The 15,961-nt window shown below is 39.5% G+C and overlaps 1 protein-coding gene across 3 annotated transcripts in view; it reads left to right on the forward strand.

Annotated features, from left to right (window-relative positions):
- The window catches only part of UBE4B (ubiquitination factor E4B), a 121,518-nt gene that overhangs the window by 67,164 nt on the left and 38,393 nt on the right, over nt 1-15,961 (forward strand). For all 3 annotated transcript variants that reach the window (XM_079142873.1, XM_079142874.1, XM_079142875.1), the window contains 4 exons: nt 1,490-1,631; nt 2,547-2,647; nt 4,505-4,619; nt 14,268-14,351. In XM_079142873.1, the coding sequence (XP_078998999.1) occupies nt 1,490-1,631; nt 2,547-2,647; nt 4,505-4,619; nt 14,268-14,351 (442 nt within the window). The remainder of the gene's footprint in view (nt 1-1,489; nt 1,632-2,546; nt 2,648-4,504; nt 4,620-14,267; nt 14,352-15,961) is intronic.

Here is a 15,961-nt window from a genome sequence, read left to right on the forward strand (position 1 = left end):
CAGCAGAAACCAGGTTGCACCATTAATTAATAAAATGTACCAGAACATTAATTGCCATAAAGACACAAGCATGGATGTGTTTTTCGGGTTCCTGTGCTGGCCCACCCCAGCCAGGTCTCTGGGTGGCCTCCTGGTCTGTGCAGTGGGCAGGGAAGAGTTGTGTCTTCCTTGAACATCCTCTCAGCCTGTCTCCTGTCTCCTCCCTTCCCACTGTCAGACCATATTGTAGGTTGCAGGAATTCAAAATTTGCTGGACTCTGGGCTGAGAACATTGGATTTAAAGCTGGCATTATTTTTACTTTCTATAATGAAATGCTTTAGTATCATGGTTTCACTTTAAGGTTAATTGTTTTTTCCCCAAAATTCTAAGATCAGTTATGTTCTAATTCTAAGATCAGTGTATATGTTCCAAATTTTGGGTTATGCATATCTGTTAAGCTGCATTGCATGCTGTTGCTCTCTAAATTCTTCCTGGTCCTTGTAGTTTATCGCCTTCAATTCTCTGCCCCAGGTTGAAATAGGGACTCTCATTCTGATGCTTTTCCCATCATTTATCATCTTCTAAATGTATTATTTTTGCTAAGTTTATTTCTCTCTTCCTCTTCATGCCCTCTATGCCTTGACTAATGTCTTTGTATATTATATGTATATCAGATAACCTGAGTTAAATACCCAGTTCGTATGAGACATGTGATAGTGGATCTTAACTTTGTTAAATTTCCTCAGACCTAACCCTTGCTACTACATTTGGCTTTTGTCTCAGAGAATAGTTAATGCCAATAATAAGTGTGCTTCCCATTGTCTGCTGCTGGTGTTTTCCAAAGTCCTTCCACATTATTTCACTGAAGCATCACTGCAGATGGAGTGAAGGTTCTGGGCTCAGGTAACACATAAGCACTAAGGCTGGGGCTGGAGCCAGGGCTGTGCACACATAAGACATGTTTGTTTTGATTTTATTGTGCTACCTCAACTTGTTCAATGACTGTTTTGAAAATTTTGTGTTAGTAGCAAATATGTTCATGTCTCCCTTTAACTGGATGCTCCATGAGCTCTGGTCCTATTGCCAAATGCTGGATAAAGTTTTTTTCAGTTCTAAACTAGAAGTCATTAAGATATTTTCTTACTTCCTTAAACCTTCCCTCCTAGAGAGTTGGATTAGAGCAATAGTGTAGTCTGACTTTAACCTTCAGGTCTGTCCAAGTGCTGCTGGTCATTTTGATGTAAGTACCTATGTTAGTCCCTCTGGTTAGGTAAGTTGCCGTCCTCAATAAGATGAGGTCCCCTTAGTAGGCTCATAAAATGTTCACCAGAAGCCAGTGTTATCGGGGTAGGAGCAGTAAGCAAGCAGTCAGCCATGGACTGTGCTGCATGGGTGTCTGTGCTTTGTCAAGGTTGCAGGCTTTCTGCTGCAGAAACACACACTGTCAAGAAGAAATAATCAAGAGGAGGTAAGCATCATCATTTTTTTTTTTTTTTCTCTTCTCCAAAGTTTGGGAGCCTCTGGTGGAGCAAGTACTTGGGATTCCTACAGTGACCATTTTACCATTGAAACCTGCAAGGAGACAGATATGCTGAACTACCTCATTGAGTGTTTTGACCGAGTTGGAATAGAGGAAAAAAAAGCACCAAAGGTAATATGAAATAGATTATTAAGGGGGGAAAAAAGCCCCGGTATTTCTTTGATAACCCCCACAAATGGAGAAGTCATTCATTTATTCAGGCAGTCAGTCAGGTAGACCAGGCACTATACTAGCAGCGTGAGATGCATCAGTGAACAAAACAGAGATTGCTGCCTGCAGAAATGACATCCTAGTGAAGGAAAGAAGTGACAGAGCCAAGACAGGAACCCAGGTAGCCTGGCTTCAGCGTCCTCCCTTGACCACCCTGTAGCTGGCTGCTTAGTGACTTACATGGTCCTGATGATTGCTGGTAGTCAGTGATGGTCAAGATAGTAACCAGTGTTAAGGAGCACTGTGGGCTACCAAGGGCTGTGCTGACTCTGTGTTCATTTGAATTCTGACAGTTTCCGATCCAGACTAGCCACATACAAGACAGTTGTTCTTTCCATTATATGAATAAACAGAGACTAAGGGCATAATTGACTGTAGTTATATAACTAATAAGTTGCAGGGTTAGGTTTAACTTAGGAAGCTATACTTGTCCAGTGTGCTCTGCTGACTTGCTTCCTTTTTCTCTCATTTTACTCTTATTTCGTTATCTAGTTCTAACTTTAAATTGGAAGCTAATCGGATTGTCCACCTGTCAGTTTCACGTTTGTGAAGGGCCTCTTTGGGGAGTGTCCTATTTAGCCTTAGCAGAGGCAGAGGGAGCAGGTACATCGCTAAGGTTGTGCTTAACCCCCCTCTTCTGAGCGTGGATTTCAGCAGAGGCCGTGTAGTGGGCTGGACGACATGTTTACTGCCCCTCGTTGATGGTGAATAATGACAGAGAAGAGCAAGCCCTGTCTGGCTCTCATACTCTCTTCTGGCCCCTGGCAGTTTCCAGCAGCTTGGGATGAAGTGTCGTTGGTTTCTTGTCCATTTCAGATGTGCAGCCAGCCAGCAGTCAGCCAGCTTCTGAGCAACGTCCGCTCCCAGTGCATATCCCACACCGCGCTCGTCCTGCAGGGCTCCCTGACACAGCCAAGGTATGCAGAGCCTCGCGGGGCGTGTGCTTGAGGTCAGCAGGCAGAGGACCCTGCACTCGGGCCACATGCAGACAACTCCCTTGACCTGCAAGTCGAAGGTGTTTGAATGGTCTGAGAGCTTTGTTCTTCTCTAAGATACTTCAGAAATAGAGGACTGTTTCTACTTTATCTCCTAAAGCAGTGCAAAGTAGATTTTTAAAGAAATTTTTTATGTTCTAAGAGGCCCATGTCCTTTTTAAAATAGCTCATTTTTTAAATAGATGGACATGAATTACAGAAAATTATAATTTAGTTTAAAACCAGCTGCTTGGAATCAGTGGAGATACTTGATAAAATGTGTAGACCATCAGTTTCCTGGTGGCACAGAATCATTTTCTGTTCCTAAGTAATAAAGCAGAGTGGTAGAATCAGTAATTTGGAAATCATCCTAAGAACTACTTTGTGTTTGCTTCTGAGAATTCCATGAAGAGGTCAGGTTTAAAAAAGAGTATGTAGGGCTGGGGTTGTGGCTCAGTGGTAGAGTGCTTGCCTGGCATGTGCGAGGCCCTGGGTTCGATTCTCAGTGCCACATATAAATAAATAAAGATCCATTGACAACTAAGAAAATATTTTTTTTTAAAAATAGTATATATTCAGTTTCTCTTATACAAGAATATCTAAAGGAAAAATGATAGTTACATTTATTTATTCTGTGTGTTCTGTATTATTTTCTGTACCATAACCATCTGTTTTTGAAATTCTTCAAACGAAAAAAAATTGTATACATGTACCAAAATTTCCCTTTATAAATATTGGGGGTGGCATTGGGGATTTTACAGTGGGGCAATTCACCACTGAGCCACATTCCTAGCTCTTTTTAATGTTTATTTTGAGACATGGTCTCACCAACTTGCCAAGGCTGGCCTTGAACTTGCAATCCTTCTTTCTCAGAATTCTGACCTGCTGGGATTATAGGTATGCACCACTGTGTACAGCATACAGGTAGCAAAATTTTAAATGTTCCATGGTTCAGGGCTGGGATCATGGCTCAGTGGTGGAGCATTTGCCTAGCAGGTGTGACACACTGAGTTTGATTCAGGACCATATATAAATAAATAAATAAAATGAAGGTCCATCAACAACTAAAAATTATTTTTTAAATATATTTTGTTTTAGTTGTAAGTGGACACAGTGCCTTCATTTTATTTTCATGTGGTATTGAGGATCAACCCCAGGGCCTCACACATGCTAGGCTAGTGATCTACCACTGAACCACAGCCTCAGCCCTAAAAATCTATTAAAATATATATATATATATATATATATATATATATATATATATATGTTCCATGGTTAAAATTAAGATATTTGAAAAGACTACTGCTCATCTTAATTTTTTTTTTTTTTTCTATTTGGATGAGACAGCAACAAATAAGTAAAAGAAACATATAATGCTTATTTGTTCCTAATGTTTCTTTTTTTTTTTTTTCTTGTTTTCTTTTTAGTTGTAGATGGACTCAGTACTTTTATTTATTTTCTTTTCTGTGGTGATGCGCATCCAACCCAGGGCCTCACACATGCTAGGCAAATGCTCTACCACTGAGCCCCAGCCGCAGCCCCTAATGTCTCTTTTTTGAAGGACTCTATGGAGAAAGAGATGGGGTCTTTGAAATTTCCTGCTGTCTCATTTAAAAGACCAAGAAATTATTGCTCTTCATAAGAAAGTTTTATCTTTTGCGTTGAACTGTCAGGCAGAGTACTTGCAAGATTTGGAGTTGGCGCTTTGCCTGGGCGGTTGGTGCTGCTGTGACATCTCACGTGCCGTGTTGGCTTGTAATGCACTGACTTCATCATAGCGTGATTTTCTTGGGTCCACAGGTCCATGCAGCAGCCGTCCTTCCTCGTGCCGTACATGCTATGTAGGAATCTCCCATATGGCTTCATTCAAGAACTGGTGCGAACCACTCACCAGGATGAGGAAGTGTTCAAGCAGGTAGGGATGTGTGAGCTTGCTACTAACGTTAGCCTAACTGCTTCTGTGCTGAGGCTGACTTCCAAATATGCCATATATTGGAAATTCTGTTCCCAGATTCGAACATGCATGTGTTATCTGTTCAGAGAGGAGACCCACGTAAGATGCTTTTCTTGAGGTTTGACAGCAGCACTATTGAAATCATGTGCCCATTTCAACTAATCAGTCAAGCATTGAGTCTTTTATTTATTTATTTGTTTATCTTTTATTCTTAGTACACATCAGTTTCATTTGGGAACAGGAAAAATGTACATTTCAGAGTAAGCGTAGTAAAGTAATATGAGGTATTGAAAATTTTTTTCATTATCTTTTTTTTTTTGACAGTGATAAAATTTAAATTTTTTCATACATGTATATAGGACAGTGATACCCGTCTCATTCTACTGTCCTTCCATTCCCATCGCCCCGCCCCTCCTCACTCCCTCTGCACAAAGGTCCGTTGTCCTTCCCTGTCCACCCCCCACTGTGGATCTGCATTCGCTTATCAGAGAAAACATTCACCCTCTCAGTTTTTGGGATTGGCTTCTTTCACTTAGCATGATATTCTCCAACTCCATCCATTTACCTGCAAATTCCATAATTTCATTTTTCATTGTTAATATGTACCACATTTTCTTTACATTCATTCGTTGAAGGGCATCTAGGTTGGCTTCATTATTTAGCTATTATGAATTGAGCTGCTGTAAACATTGATGTGACTGCGTCACCATATTATGCTGATTTTAAGTCCTTTAGGTATAAACCAAGGAGTGGGATAGCTGAGTCAAATGGTGGTTCCATTCCAAGTTTTCTTAGGAATCTCCATATTGCTTTCCAAAGTGGTTGCACCAATCTGCAGACCCACCAACAATGTATGAGTGTACCTTTTACCCCACATCTTCACCAACACTTATTGTTGCTTGTATTCTTGATAATTGCCATTCTGACTGGAGTGAGATGAAATCTTGGAGTAGTTTTGATTTGAATTTCTCTAATTGCAAGAGAAGATGAGCAGTTTTCATGTTTGTTGATTGATTGTATTTCTTCTTCTGTGAAGTGTCTGTTCAGTTCCTTAGCCCATTTATCAATTGGGTTATTTGGTTTTTTTGGTGTTAAGTTTTTTGAGTTCTTTATCTTGGAGATTAGTGCTGTATCTGAAATGCATGTGGTAAGGATTTTTTCCCGTACTGTACGCTCTCTCTTCAAATTATTAAGTGTTTCCTTTGCTGAGAAGAAGCTTTTTAGTTTGAATCCATCCCATTTATTGATTAATTTTACTTCTTGTGCTTTAGGAGTCTTATTAAGGAAGTCAGGTCCTAAGCTGACATGATGAAGATTTGGGCCTATGTTTTCTTCTGTTAAGCGCAGAGTCTCTGTTCTAGTGCCTGAGTCTTTGATCCACTTGGAGTTGATTTTTGTGTAGGGTGAGAGATAGAGGTTTAATTTCATTTCGTTACATATGGATTTCCAGTTTTCCCAGCACCATTTGTTGAAGAGGCTATCTTTTCTCCAATGTATATTTTTGGCACCTTTGTCTAGTATGAAATAACAGTATTTATTTGGTTTGGCTCTGTGTCCCCTATTTTGTACCATTGGTCTACATGTCTATTTTGGTGCCACTACCATGCCGTTTTTGTTATTATTGTTCTGTAGTATCATTTTAAGGTCTGGTATTTTGATGTCTTCTGCTTCACTTTTCTTGCTAAGGACTGCCTTTACTATTCTGGGTCTCTTATTTTTCCAAATGAATTTCATGATTGCTTTTTCTATTTCTATGAAGAATGTCTTTGGGATTTTAATAGGAATTGCATAGAATCTGTATAACACTTTCGGTAGTATGGCCATTTTGACAATATTAATTCTGCATGTCCAAGAGCATGGGAGATCTTTCCATCTTCTAGGGTCTTCTTCAATTTCTTTCTTTAGTGTTCTGTGGTTTTCTTTATAGAGGTCTTTCACCTCTTTTGTTAGATTGATTCCCAAGTATATTATTTTTGTTGAGGCTATTGTGAATGGAGTAGTTTTCCTAATTTCTCTTGCAGTGGATTTGTTGCTTATGTATAGAAATGCATTTGATTTATGGGTATTGACTTAATATCCTGCTAACTTGCTGAATTCATTTATGAGTTCTAGAATTGTTCTGGTGGAATATTTTGGATCTTCTATATGTAGAATCATATCTTCAGCAAATAGTGATAGTTTGAGTTCTTCTTTTCCTATTCGTATCCCTTTAATTTCTTTCGTCTGATTGCTCTGGCTAGAGTTTCAAGGACAGTGTTGAATAGAAGTGGTGAAAGAGGGCATACCTTTCTTGTTCCATTTTTTAGAGGGAATGCATTTCTCCATTTAGGATGATGTTGGCCATGGGCTTAGCTTAGATAGCTTTGTAAAAGTGTTGAGGTATGTTCCTACCATCCCTACTTTTTCTAGTGTTTTGAACATGAAGAGGTGCTGTGTTTTGTCAAATGCTTTTTCCATGTCTATTGAGATAATCATATGCTTCTTGTCTTTAAGTTTATTGATGGGTCGTGTTTTGAGTTTATTGATTTTCGTATGTTAAACCAACTTTGCATCCCTGGGATGAACCCCACTTGATCATGGTGCACTATCTTTTTAAATGTTTTTCTGTGTGATTTGCCAGAATTTTGAGAATTTTTGCACCTGTTCATCAAGGATATTGGTCTGAAGTTTTCTTTCCTTAATGTGTCTTTGTCTGGCTTTGGTATAAAGGTGATACTAGCCTCATAGAATGAGTTTGAATGGTTTCCCTCCTTTTCTATTTCATGGAATAATTTGAGGAGTATTGGTGTTAGTTCTTCTTTGAAGGTCTTGTAGAACTCAACTGAGAATCCATCTAGTCCTGGGCTTTTCTTGGTTGGTAGGCTTTTAATGGCATCTTCTATTTCATTGCTTGAAATTGATCTTGGTTTAAATTGTGTATGTCCTCCAGATTCAGTTTGGGTGCATCATATGTCTCTAGACAGTTGTCTATGTCTTCAAGTTTTTCTATTTTATTTGAGTATAAATTTTCAAAATAGTTTCTAATTATCTTCTTTATTTCAGTAGTATCCATCATGATAATTTGTTTTTCAGCACAAATTTTAGTAATTTGTTTTCTCTCTCTTTCTCTTTGTTAGCCTAGCTAAGGGTTTATCAATTCTGTTTTGTCAAAGAACCAATTTTTTGTTCTGTCAATTGTTCCTTTTGTTTCATTTTCATTGATTATAGCTCTGATTTTAATTATTTCTGTCTTACGCTGCTTTTGGTGGTCATTTGTTGTTCTTCTAGGGCTTCAAGATGTAATGTCACGTCATTTATTTGTTGACTTTTTATTCTTTTAATGTATGAACTTAATGCAATGAACTTTCCTCTTAACTCTGCCATCAGTGTCCCCAAGATTTTGATATGTTATATCAGTGTTCTCATTTACCTCTTAGTATTTTTAAAATTTCTCCTTAATTTCTTTTATCCATTCATCATTCAATAGCATGCTGTTTAGTCTCTAGGTGTTGGAGTAGCTTCTATTTTTTATTTTATTGTTGATTTCTAGTTTTATTCCATTATGATCTTATAGAATGCAGGGCAGTATTTCCATTTTTTGGTGTTTGCTGAGAAATGCTTTGTGGCATAACAGATAGGTCTACTTTAGAGAAATCCATGCGCTGCTGAGGAGAAAGTGTATTTGCTAAATGATGGATGAAATACGCTATAAATGTTCGCTAAGTCTAAGTCATTGATTTAGTATTATTTAATTTTATAGTTTCTTTTTTTAGTTTTTTTTTTTTGAAGATTTATCCAGTAGTGGAAGAGGTGTGTTAAATTCACCCAGTATTTTTGTGTTGTGGTCTGTTTGATTCTTGAAATTGAGAAGGGTTTGTTTGATGTACATAGATGCTCCATTGTTTGGGGCATATATATATTTACAATTGTTATGTCTTGTTGGTATATGATTCCCTTAAGCAGTATGAAATGTCCTTCTTTTTCCCTTCTGACTAACTTTGGTTTGAAGTCTATTTTGTCTGATATGAGGATGGAAACCCCTGCTTGTTTACGCAGTTCCTGTGAGTGACATGTTTTTTCCAAACTTTCACCTTCAGTCTGTGGATGTCTTTTCCTAGGAGGTGAGTCTCTTGAAGACAGCATATTGTAGAGTCTTTTTCAAAAACCCAATCTGCCAGTTTGCCTTTTTTTTTTTCTTTTTTTTTTTTTTTTTTTTTTTTTTTTTTTTTTTTTTTGCGGTGCTGTGGATTGAACCCCAGGTCTTGTGCTTGCAAGGCAAACACTCTACCAACTGAGCTATCTCCCCAGCCCCAGTCTATGTCCTTTGATTGATGATTAGGCCATTAACATTCAGGGTTATTGTTGAGATATGATTCGTATTCCCACTCATTTTGGTTTCTTTTGGTTTTTAACTTATTTTCTCCTTTGATTGACCTTTCCTTTAATGTAGTTCCTCCCTTTGCTGGTTTTCATTGTTGTTGTTATTTTCATTTCCTCATGGAATGTTTTCTTGAGAATGTTCTGTAGTGCAGGCTTTATGGTTGTGAATTCTTTTAACTTTTGTTTATCACAGGAGGTTTTTCTTTTATCTTCAAATCTGAAGCTTAATTTTGCTGGATATAAAATTCTCGGTTGGCATCCATTTTCTTTCACAGCTTGATATATGTTATTCCAGGACCTCCTGATGTTCAGGATTTGGGTTTAGAAATCAGCTGAGTTCTGAACTGGTTTCCCTGTATATGTAATTTGATTTTTTTTTCTTTCTTAGCCTTTAAAATTCTATCCTTACTCTGTATGTTAGTCATCCTCATGCTATAATTTTGTACATTTGAGGTCCTGTAAGAATTTTCTGATATTATATCATTGAAAAGATCGTGCATTCCTTTGGTTTGTTACTTCACACCTTTGTCTATTCTGATAAATCTTAAATTTGGTCTTTTCATGATGTCCCACATTTCTTGGAAGTTCTGTTAGTGGTTCCTTACCATCTTGTCTGTGTGGTCAAGTTCATTTTCAAGAGTATGTATTTTGTCTTCATTGTCTGAGGTTCTGTCTTCCAAGACATGTTTCACTTCCTGAATTTTACCATCCTTTATTTGGAAGATCAACCTAACTATGTATTTTCTAAACTCCTCTGACATTTCTTCTTCTGTGTTGTCTATGGATTCTGTTGTTGGAACATCTTGGTTTGTTTGAGGCGCTTTGTTCCCTTGTTTTTTCATGCTGTTTGTGTGTCTTCTCATCTAGTGGTAGGAAGCAGAGGCAGTACAGAGTCTACCCTGTATTTTTATAGAGTCCCTGAAGGCTTCCAGTACCTCACCTTTAAGGGGGAGACCAGTATTAACAGCGCTTAATGCAAATGATTTACCACTTTAAACCAAATGACTATTGTTAAGGAGTTTAAAGTTTTGTCACAATAGCAGTGAAGTATTCAATTATTATCTACAATATTAACAGTAAGTTTGCTTAAGGGGTTTACCATTTTAAATGATGGGAAGTGAGGGAACAGAAGCAGGTTAAGATGTGTTTATGAGGGAGAGGGAGAGAAGACAGGTAAAATTTTATAGTAAGAACGAGGGAGGAATTAATAGAGGTTGGCTGTTAGTATGAGAGAAGTGAGGAAGAGGATCCAGGGAGACAGGAGGTGAGAGAAAAAATATGTACACGTTTTTAAAAAGTAAAAATATAAGCATACACAACACAACTTTCATACACTATTCAGACTTCCCATTCCTCAATAAATTGATGCATGAAAAATATTTGGATTCAAAGATGATAGAGGTGTGAGAGAGAAGATGAAAGAAGAAAAAAAGAGGAGGAAAGTCTCAATGGAAGATCGATTGCTTCTGCTGGCTTTCAAGCGTTTCCTCAGCTTCCCTTCTCCACCAGCAGGTGGGGTTGTCCGAAGTTTGATGTTAGCTGCAGTCCCATGGGTGCCGGGTCAGTTGGGTGGGTGAGCCGACAGCAAGGTGCCCTCACACCCTCTTCCAGTCTTCCCACCTGTTGTAGCTGGCGCCTTCTGTCGCCGTGCACTTCAGGTCTCACTGAGCTCGAGGGACCCAGTTTCTTCAACCTCTGCTCCCCCTGGTCTCCAGCTTTCCACGGGCTTGCCAGACCCAGACTGGCCCACGCAAACGCAGCTGTAATCTGATGGACCTGGGCTTCATCTTCCCCAGGCCCTGTCTTGCTGCAATCCCAAGATCTCAGTGCCCTTCGAACTTGCAAAGAGACCACCAGGGATGTGCTCACACAAGGGAGTGACCCTGCAAAGAGGCAGCCAGATGGCAGCCACTACCACACTGAGCAGAAAGACCTCAGGTGCCGCCACACCTGCAGGAACCCCAGCATGTCTCCAGGCCCTGGCCTGAGTGCCCAGACCGAGGTGGCCACACCCCGAGATGGCTGCATTAAACCTGTAGGCCCTGGCTGTTGTCCCAAGATGGTGGCAGCCACATGAAACCAGACTTGCATATGTGGCAATGGACTTCCAGGCAACAGTGGGCAGCAGGTGATCCGATGGCAGTCTGCAGGCTAACGGTGGGTGGATGTGAGGCAGTGGGCAATGCGCAAGCCAAAGGCAGGCAAACGGGTAAATGATAGGGATGATAGGCTGTGGTCAGTGAGCTGTCCACACCCAAAAAGCAGGCTCTGTGCTGGCAGACGGCAGGTGATCGTGGTAAACAGCAAGTGATCAGTGGGCGCAAGCACTGCCTCACAGAGAAACAGTATTTCCTCTGCTTGAATCCCAAGTTGTGGAGTGACGAGGAATGCAGCCTCCCTCTCATCTACCATCTCGTATCCCTCAGCTTTGAGTCTTTTAAACAGGGTCTGTGTTAACTGCATTGAGAGCTAAGAAAGAAATACAAAACTTTGTCCCTTCTTTCAAGGAGCTTGTTAACCTGGGAATGCCAGGAGATGGCATAAGGCACAGTGAGCTTTTTTCCATATGATTACTGCTGACGAGTACTTCTTTGAGTCTGTTAGATTCATAAATAGTGACCCAGTTAGCTAAAGCCAGTCTGCATGCCACACAGGGGCTGTCTCCTTACCACCAAACTAAGAAAGATGCCTGCTCTCTTGTTTTATGTCATTAGGTATTTCTACACTGTTTAAGTGTCCCAGTGGTCATAACCAAGTGCAAATGCAGATGTGTCATATACAGTGATGAAGCTGTTCATGTTGTCTTAAAAGCTTCCCGCCAGGTGAAACAGGTGGCACATTCTGTTTGCTGTTTTGTGCTGCGTGTTGTGAAGATTGCTTTGCCTGAGCTGTGTTCACAATTCACACACCATTTTCCCTGATGAAAGCATTTTTATGTTTTTTTGTTTGTTTGTTTTTGTTTTTTACAATTTACTGCATTTCTTTTTCGTGTGTGACTAGAAAGAAGAACAGTTGCAGTCTCTGCATTGACATGATTCCTTTCACTCTTGTTTTATACCTATTTTGTACATATCTGTGAAATTGATTTTAAGACCTTTGAGTTCTTGGGAATTGTATTTTTAGCAGTCTTCAAAGTATTTGTAAGAGATAGTTCCAGGGCCTGTTGTGTAGTCTGCCTGGAGTTCCTTGGCTGCTTATCTTCCGTGTCATCTTGTGACTCACAGGCATAGTGAAGGTGGTAGAGTGGGCTTTCCTTCTGTAGAAAGATGGTTGAACTCAGGCATACAAGGAACTGCCCAGGCAGGCTGAACGACACAGCTATGGTGGTCCCTGGACGCACCGCAGCATGCTTTTCCTGTTCAGAAAGGGCTCATGGAGGAGTCCCGTAGTTGTAACTAAAAAATCAGCCCCAGAATCAGCTGAAAGGGGCAGATTACACCATTTTACTAGTGAACAAACTTATGCAGAGGTTAGAGAATTACGTCTTTGGTTTTTGTAATTGAGGCTAAGTTCACATAACATCAAATTTACCATTTTCATGGCATTTAACCTATTCACAGTGTTGTGTGTTCATCACAGACCTGTTTATTTTAACCCACAGAATTCTAAAGCCTTGGGGCTGGACTATGGCTCTGTGGAGGGGCACTTGCCTGGGTTCCATCCTCCCATCACAGAGAAAAAGAAGGAACTCTGATGCCTTTTCAGCCACACAGGGTTGGACACTGTTGTCTTATGTTAACAGAAGTTTTATCTGGAGAGAAAGGAATGAAATGCAGCTGCTGAACTGAAAAAAAAAAAAAAATGCATTTTACCTTTCTGCCTCAAAGGCATAAGAAAGGTGAATTAATGAATTTTTGGAATTTTAATGAGGTTTTCATGTTTGAGAGATGTTCACAGATATAAACAAATAGCCGCTGAAATTTAGAGTTGAGAATGTATAGCTATAGAATTCTTCCATTAGTGTTGGGAGGTATTTGAAAATAAGAGAATTATTTAAAATATGTAGGTTACATAAGTAGTTTAATGCTTTACTGAAAAATGTTATGCTTAGTCATATTTTGTCTGTTGACTTGCAGACAAAGTCTACAGAAAGCCTTACTCTACTAGAAAGAGGAAAGATACTTCATTTCTAGTATTCCTGAGAAAATGTTCAGAGGCTTTTCTCAATGACCGGTTATGAGACTTAGTTTTGGATTCTGGAGCTTCTGCTGGCCATTCCTTCTTGATTGCAGACTGGCATTCCTCAGCCTGTGCCTGAGAGTTTCTTGTCCCTTTTTCCCATCTTATGAGAACACGTTACTTCTACCCTCAGTGTTCAAGTTGCACAGATACAGCACTCTCTTTTAGAGCTGCATTGATATCTCAGAACACTCCACAGACACTTATAACTTAGGGCACCTTTTTTAGTCCTGCACTTTTCAAATGACAGAGGTTCTCAGACAGATGGGAGGAAGTTGGGTGGGAGTTTTCCAGGTTTTCCAGAGGCTTCCTTGTATACTCCCGTTATAGCTGTTGGTGATCAGATTGCTGCTGCTGCTCATGCTTTCTACTTGATGTTACTGGTCTTGAATCCCAACCACCTCCCTAGACATGTGGATTGGTGGGTACCTTGAAAAATTTAAAGATGAGCTGTGTTGGCTGGCAAATCTTGCATAGTGTTACCCAGCGTCACTGGCGAACTTGTAAAAGTAAATCTGAGAGTCCTTAAACTCCCCTGTCAGGTTATTGTGGTTGCCATGTGTATGGAGGCAAGGTGATCGTACTAATATTTTCTTTTTCAATATGAACATTAATCAGCTATCTCTTTGCTCTCAATTATGTGTACAGTAACATCCATCATTGGTCTGTTTTTCTTGTTTACCTCAAAATATTAAAGGATTTCTTAAAGTATTGCTAGAATTGAGAAAGTATTGGAGCATTTAGTCTGACTTCCTCACAGCCTGTAGAAGCTTGGTAATCAAGAACATCATTTCTGAGGTGTACACAATTTGGTTGACTGGAGCAAGGGCCTTAGAGTCCTTCCGTGGCTGCACACTTGTGGGAGAATTAGCAGCATCACTTCATAGTTAACCTTATCACCAGGGAAATCAACACTCTGGCTTAGTTGTAGACTCCTGTATATGCAAGAGGGATCTCCTTGAGGAAGGCGAGGAGACACCTGGACACCTTAGACCCAGCACCTTCTTAGACATTTACCATTCTTAGTTTTTTGGTAATCTTGTATTTGTGTTTTTCTTTCTTTTCTTACAGATCTTTATCCCCATTTTACAAGGCCTGGCTCTTGCTGCCAAAGAATGCTCCCTCGATAGTGACTACTTTAAGTACCCTCTCATGGTAAAACTTTGTCTTTCTTTAACATATTCAGTAGGTGTTTTTCTGTTAGATAATTTTAACATATACTTTCTTTTCAGGTCTAAGATCAACCTTGTTTACAAATTCAAAATGTGTAGTCCTTGTGTTGGCCACTCAGAGTGCTTGCTGTGCGGTGCAAGATATCAGCAAGGACAAGCCTCGGCCAGTGAACGCTCCTGACCCCACCCTGGACAGCACTGGCCTGCCTGATTAAAATGGACTACACATGTAGTTTAGCCAATGAAAAAGATGATCATTGTTGGTATTTCCCCATACAATGAGCATACCATATCTGGGATGAAATTTAGTTATAGAAATATTAATAATATTTATAAGTTAAAGCAGAGTTACACTAATAAAAGTAATATAATTTTCCTTTATGTGTTAACTTTGCACAGAACAATCTCAAGAGTGACTCTCTCGTTGCTAAGACTGCAGGTTTTCCTGAGAACACAGGTCTGATTAGCCCCTAGAGCACAGGGCAGGCTCCAGTTATGAACAGAACCTGGATTCCTATGGGGCAAATGGATTGCTGTGAAACCACTGGAATTGAGATAAAAATAAGAAGCTCTTTTCTATTTTAAATTTGCTTCTTTGACATTTTGCCTGAAAAATGTCTTTAAGTGTTCCTGAGAATTTTTCATTCTAGAAGTTTTATAAAGGAATAAAAGATCAAAACATGAAATTTCTGTATATATTACATAGTATATGCAGACAGCCTTTGTGAATTGAGGCTGTGGTTACATGGATTTTTTTTTTTTTTTTTTTTTTTTTTCCGTATTTGGACATTTTACTCATTCTTCTGATGAGGTTCCACTACGCCATGAGCTCATTGCTTACTGAGGATCTGTCCTGTGCTTGGCAGTGGGACAAGGAGCTCATGAGACAGGTTTCCCCCACCCTCTTTAACATGTTCAAAAGCCATTGTGAATGTCAAACCACAGCAAAACAGTTTGATAATTACACCGGTACATGCTGACACAGAGGTGTACACAAAGGGTACATTTGTGTGTTTAAAAAATTAAGCTAGGCTCAGCACCACATACCTGTAATCTCGGCAACTCAGAAGACTGAGGCAGGAGCATCCCAACTTTGGAAACAGCCTGGGCAATTAATGAGACCCTGTCTCAGAAATAAAAAAAATTTTTAAATAAAATTATAAGGGCTGGAGATGTAGCTCAGTAATAGAGTACCCCTGGGTTTAGTCCCCAGTACAGCAAAAATAAATAAAACTGTCACCATAATACTCACAGGCTAAAAGTAAAGGTAATGTTTAGAAATTAGAATGTGAAACAGATTTCTTACTTTTAAAGGTAATTTTGAATGCATGTATGCCAGGGCTGTGTGCATTGCACATATTTTTCACGTTCCTAATTAAAATACATTAACACTTACTCATTGTTCTGTCTATGGCACTCAGAACTGGAAATGGAATGATCTCACTGTTGGAGTTCAGTCACGCAATATTTTAGTTAATGCTAATTAGCACTGTATCATGTAGACATTCCTTCCGGAATTGTTGGCTTTTTGGTTGTGGTTTGAATTAGCCTGATCTTTCAATGAGGAGCTTTTCACTGTCAGATCAAGAAGTG

This window comes from Sciurus vulgaris (genome assembly GCF_902686455.1).
Source record: "Sciurus vulgaris genome assembly, chromosome: 1".
Classification (NCBI taxonomy): domain Eukaryota; kingdom Metazoa; phylum Chordata; class Mammalia; order Rodentia; family Sciuridae; genus Sciurus; species Sciurus vulgaris.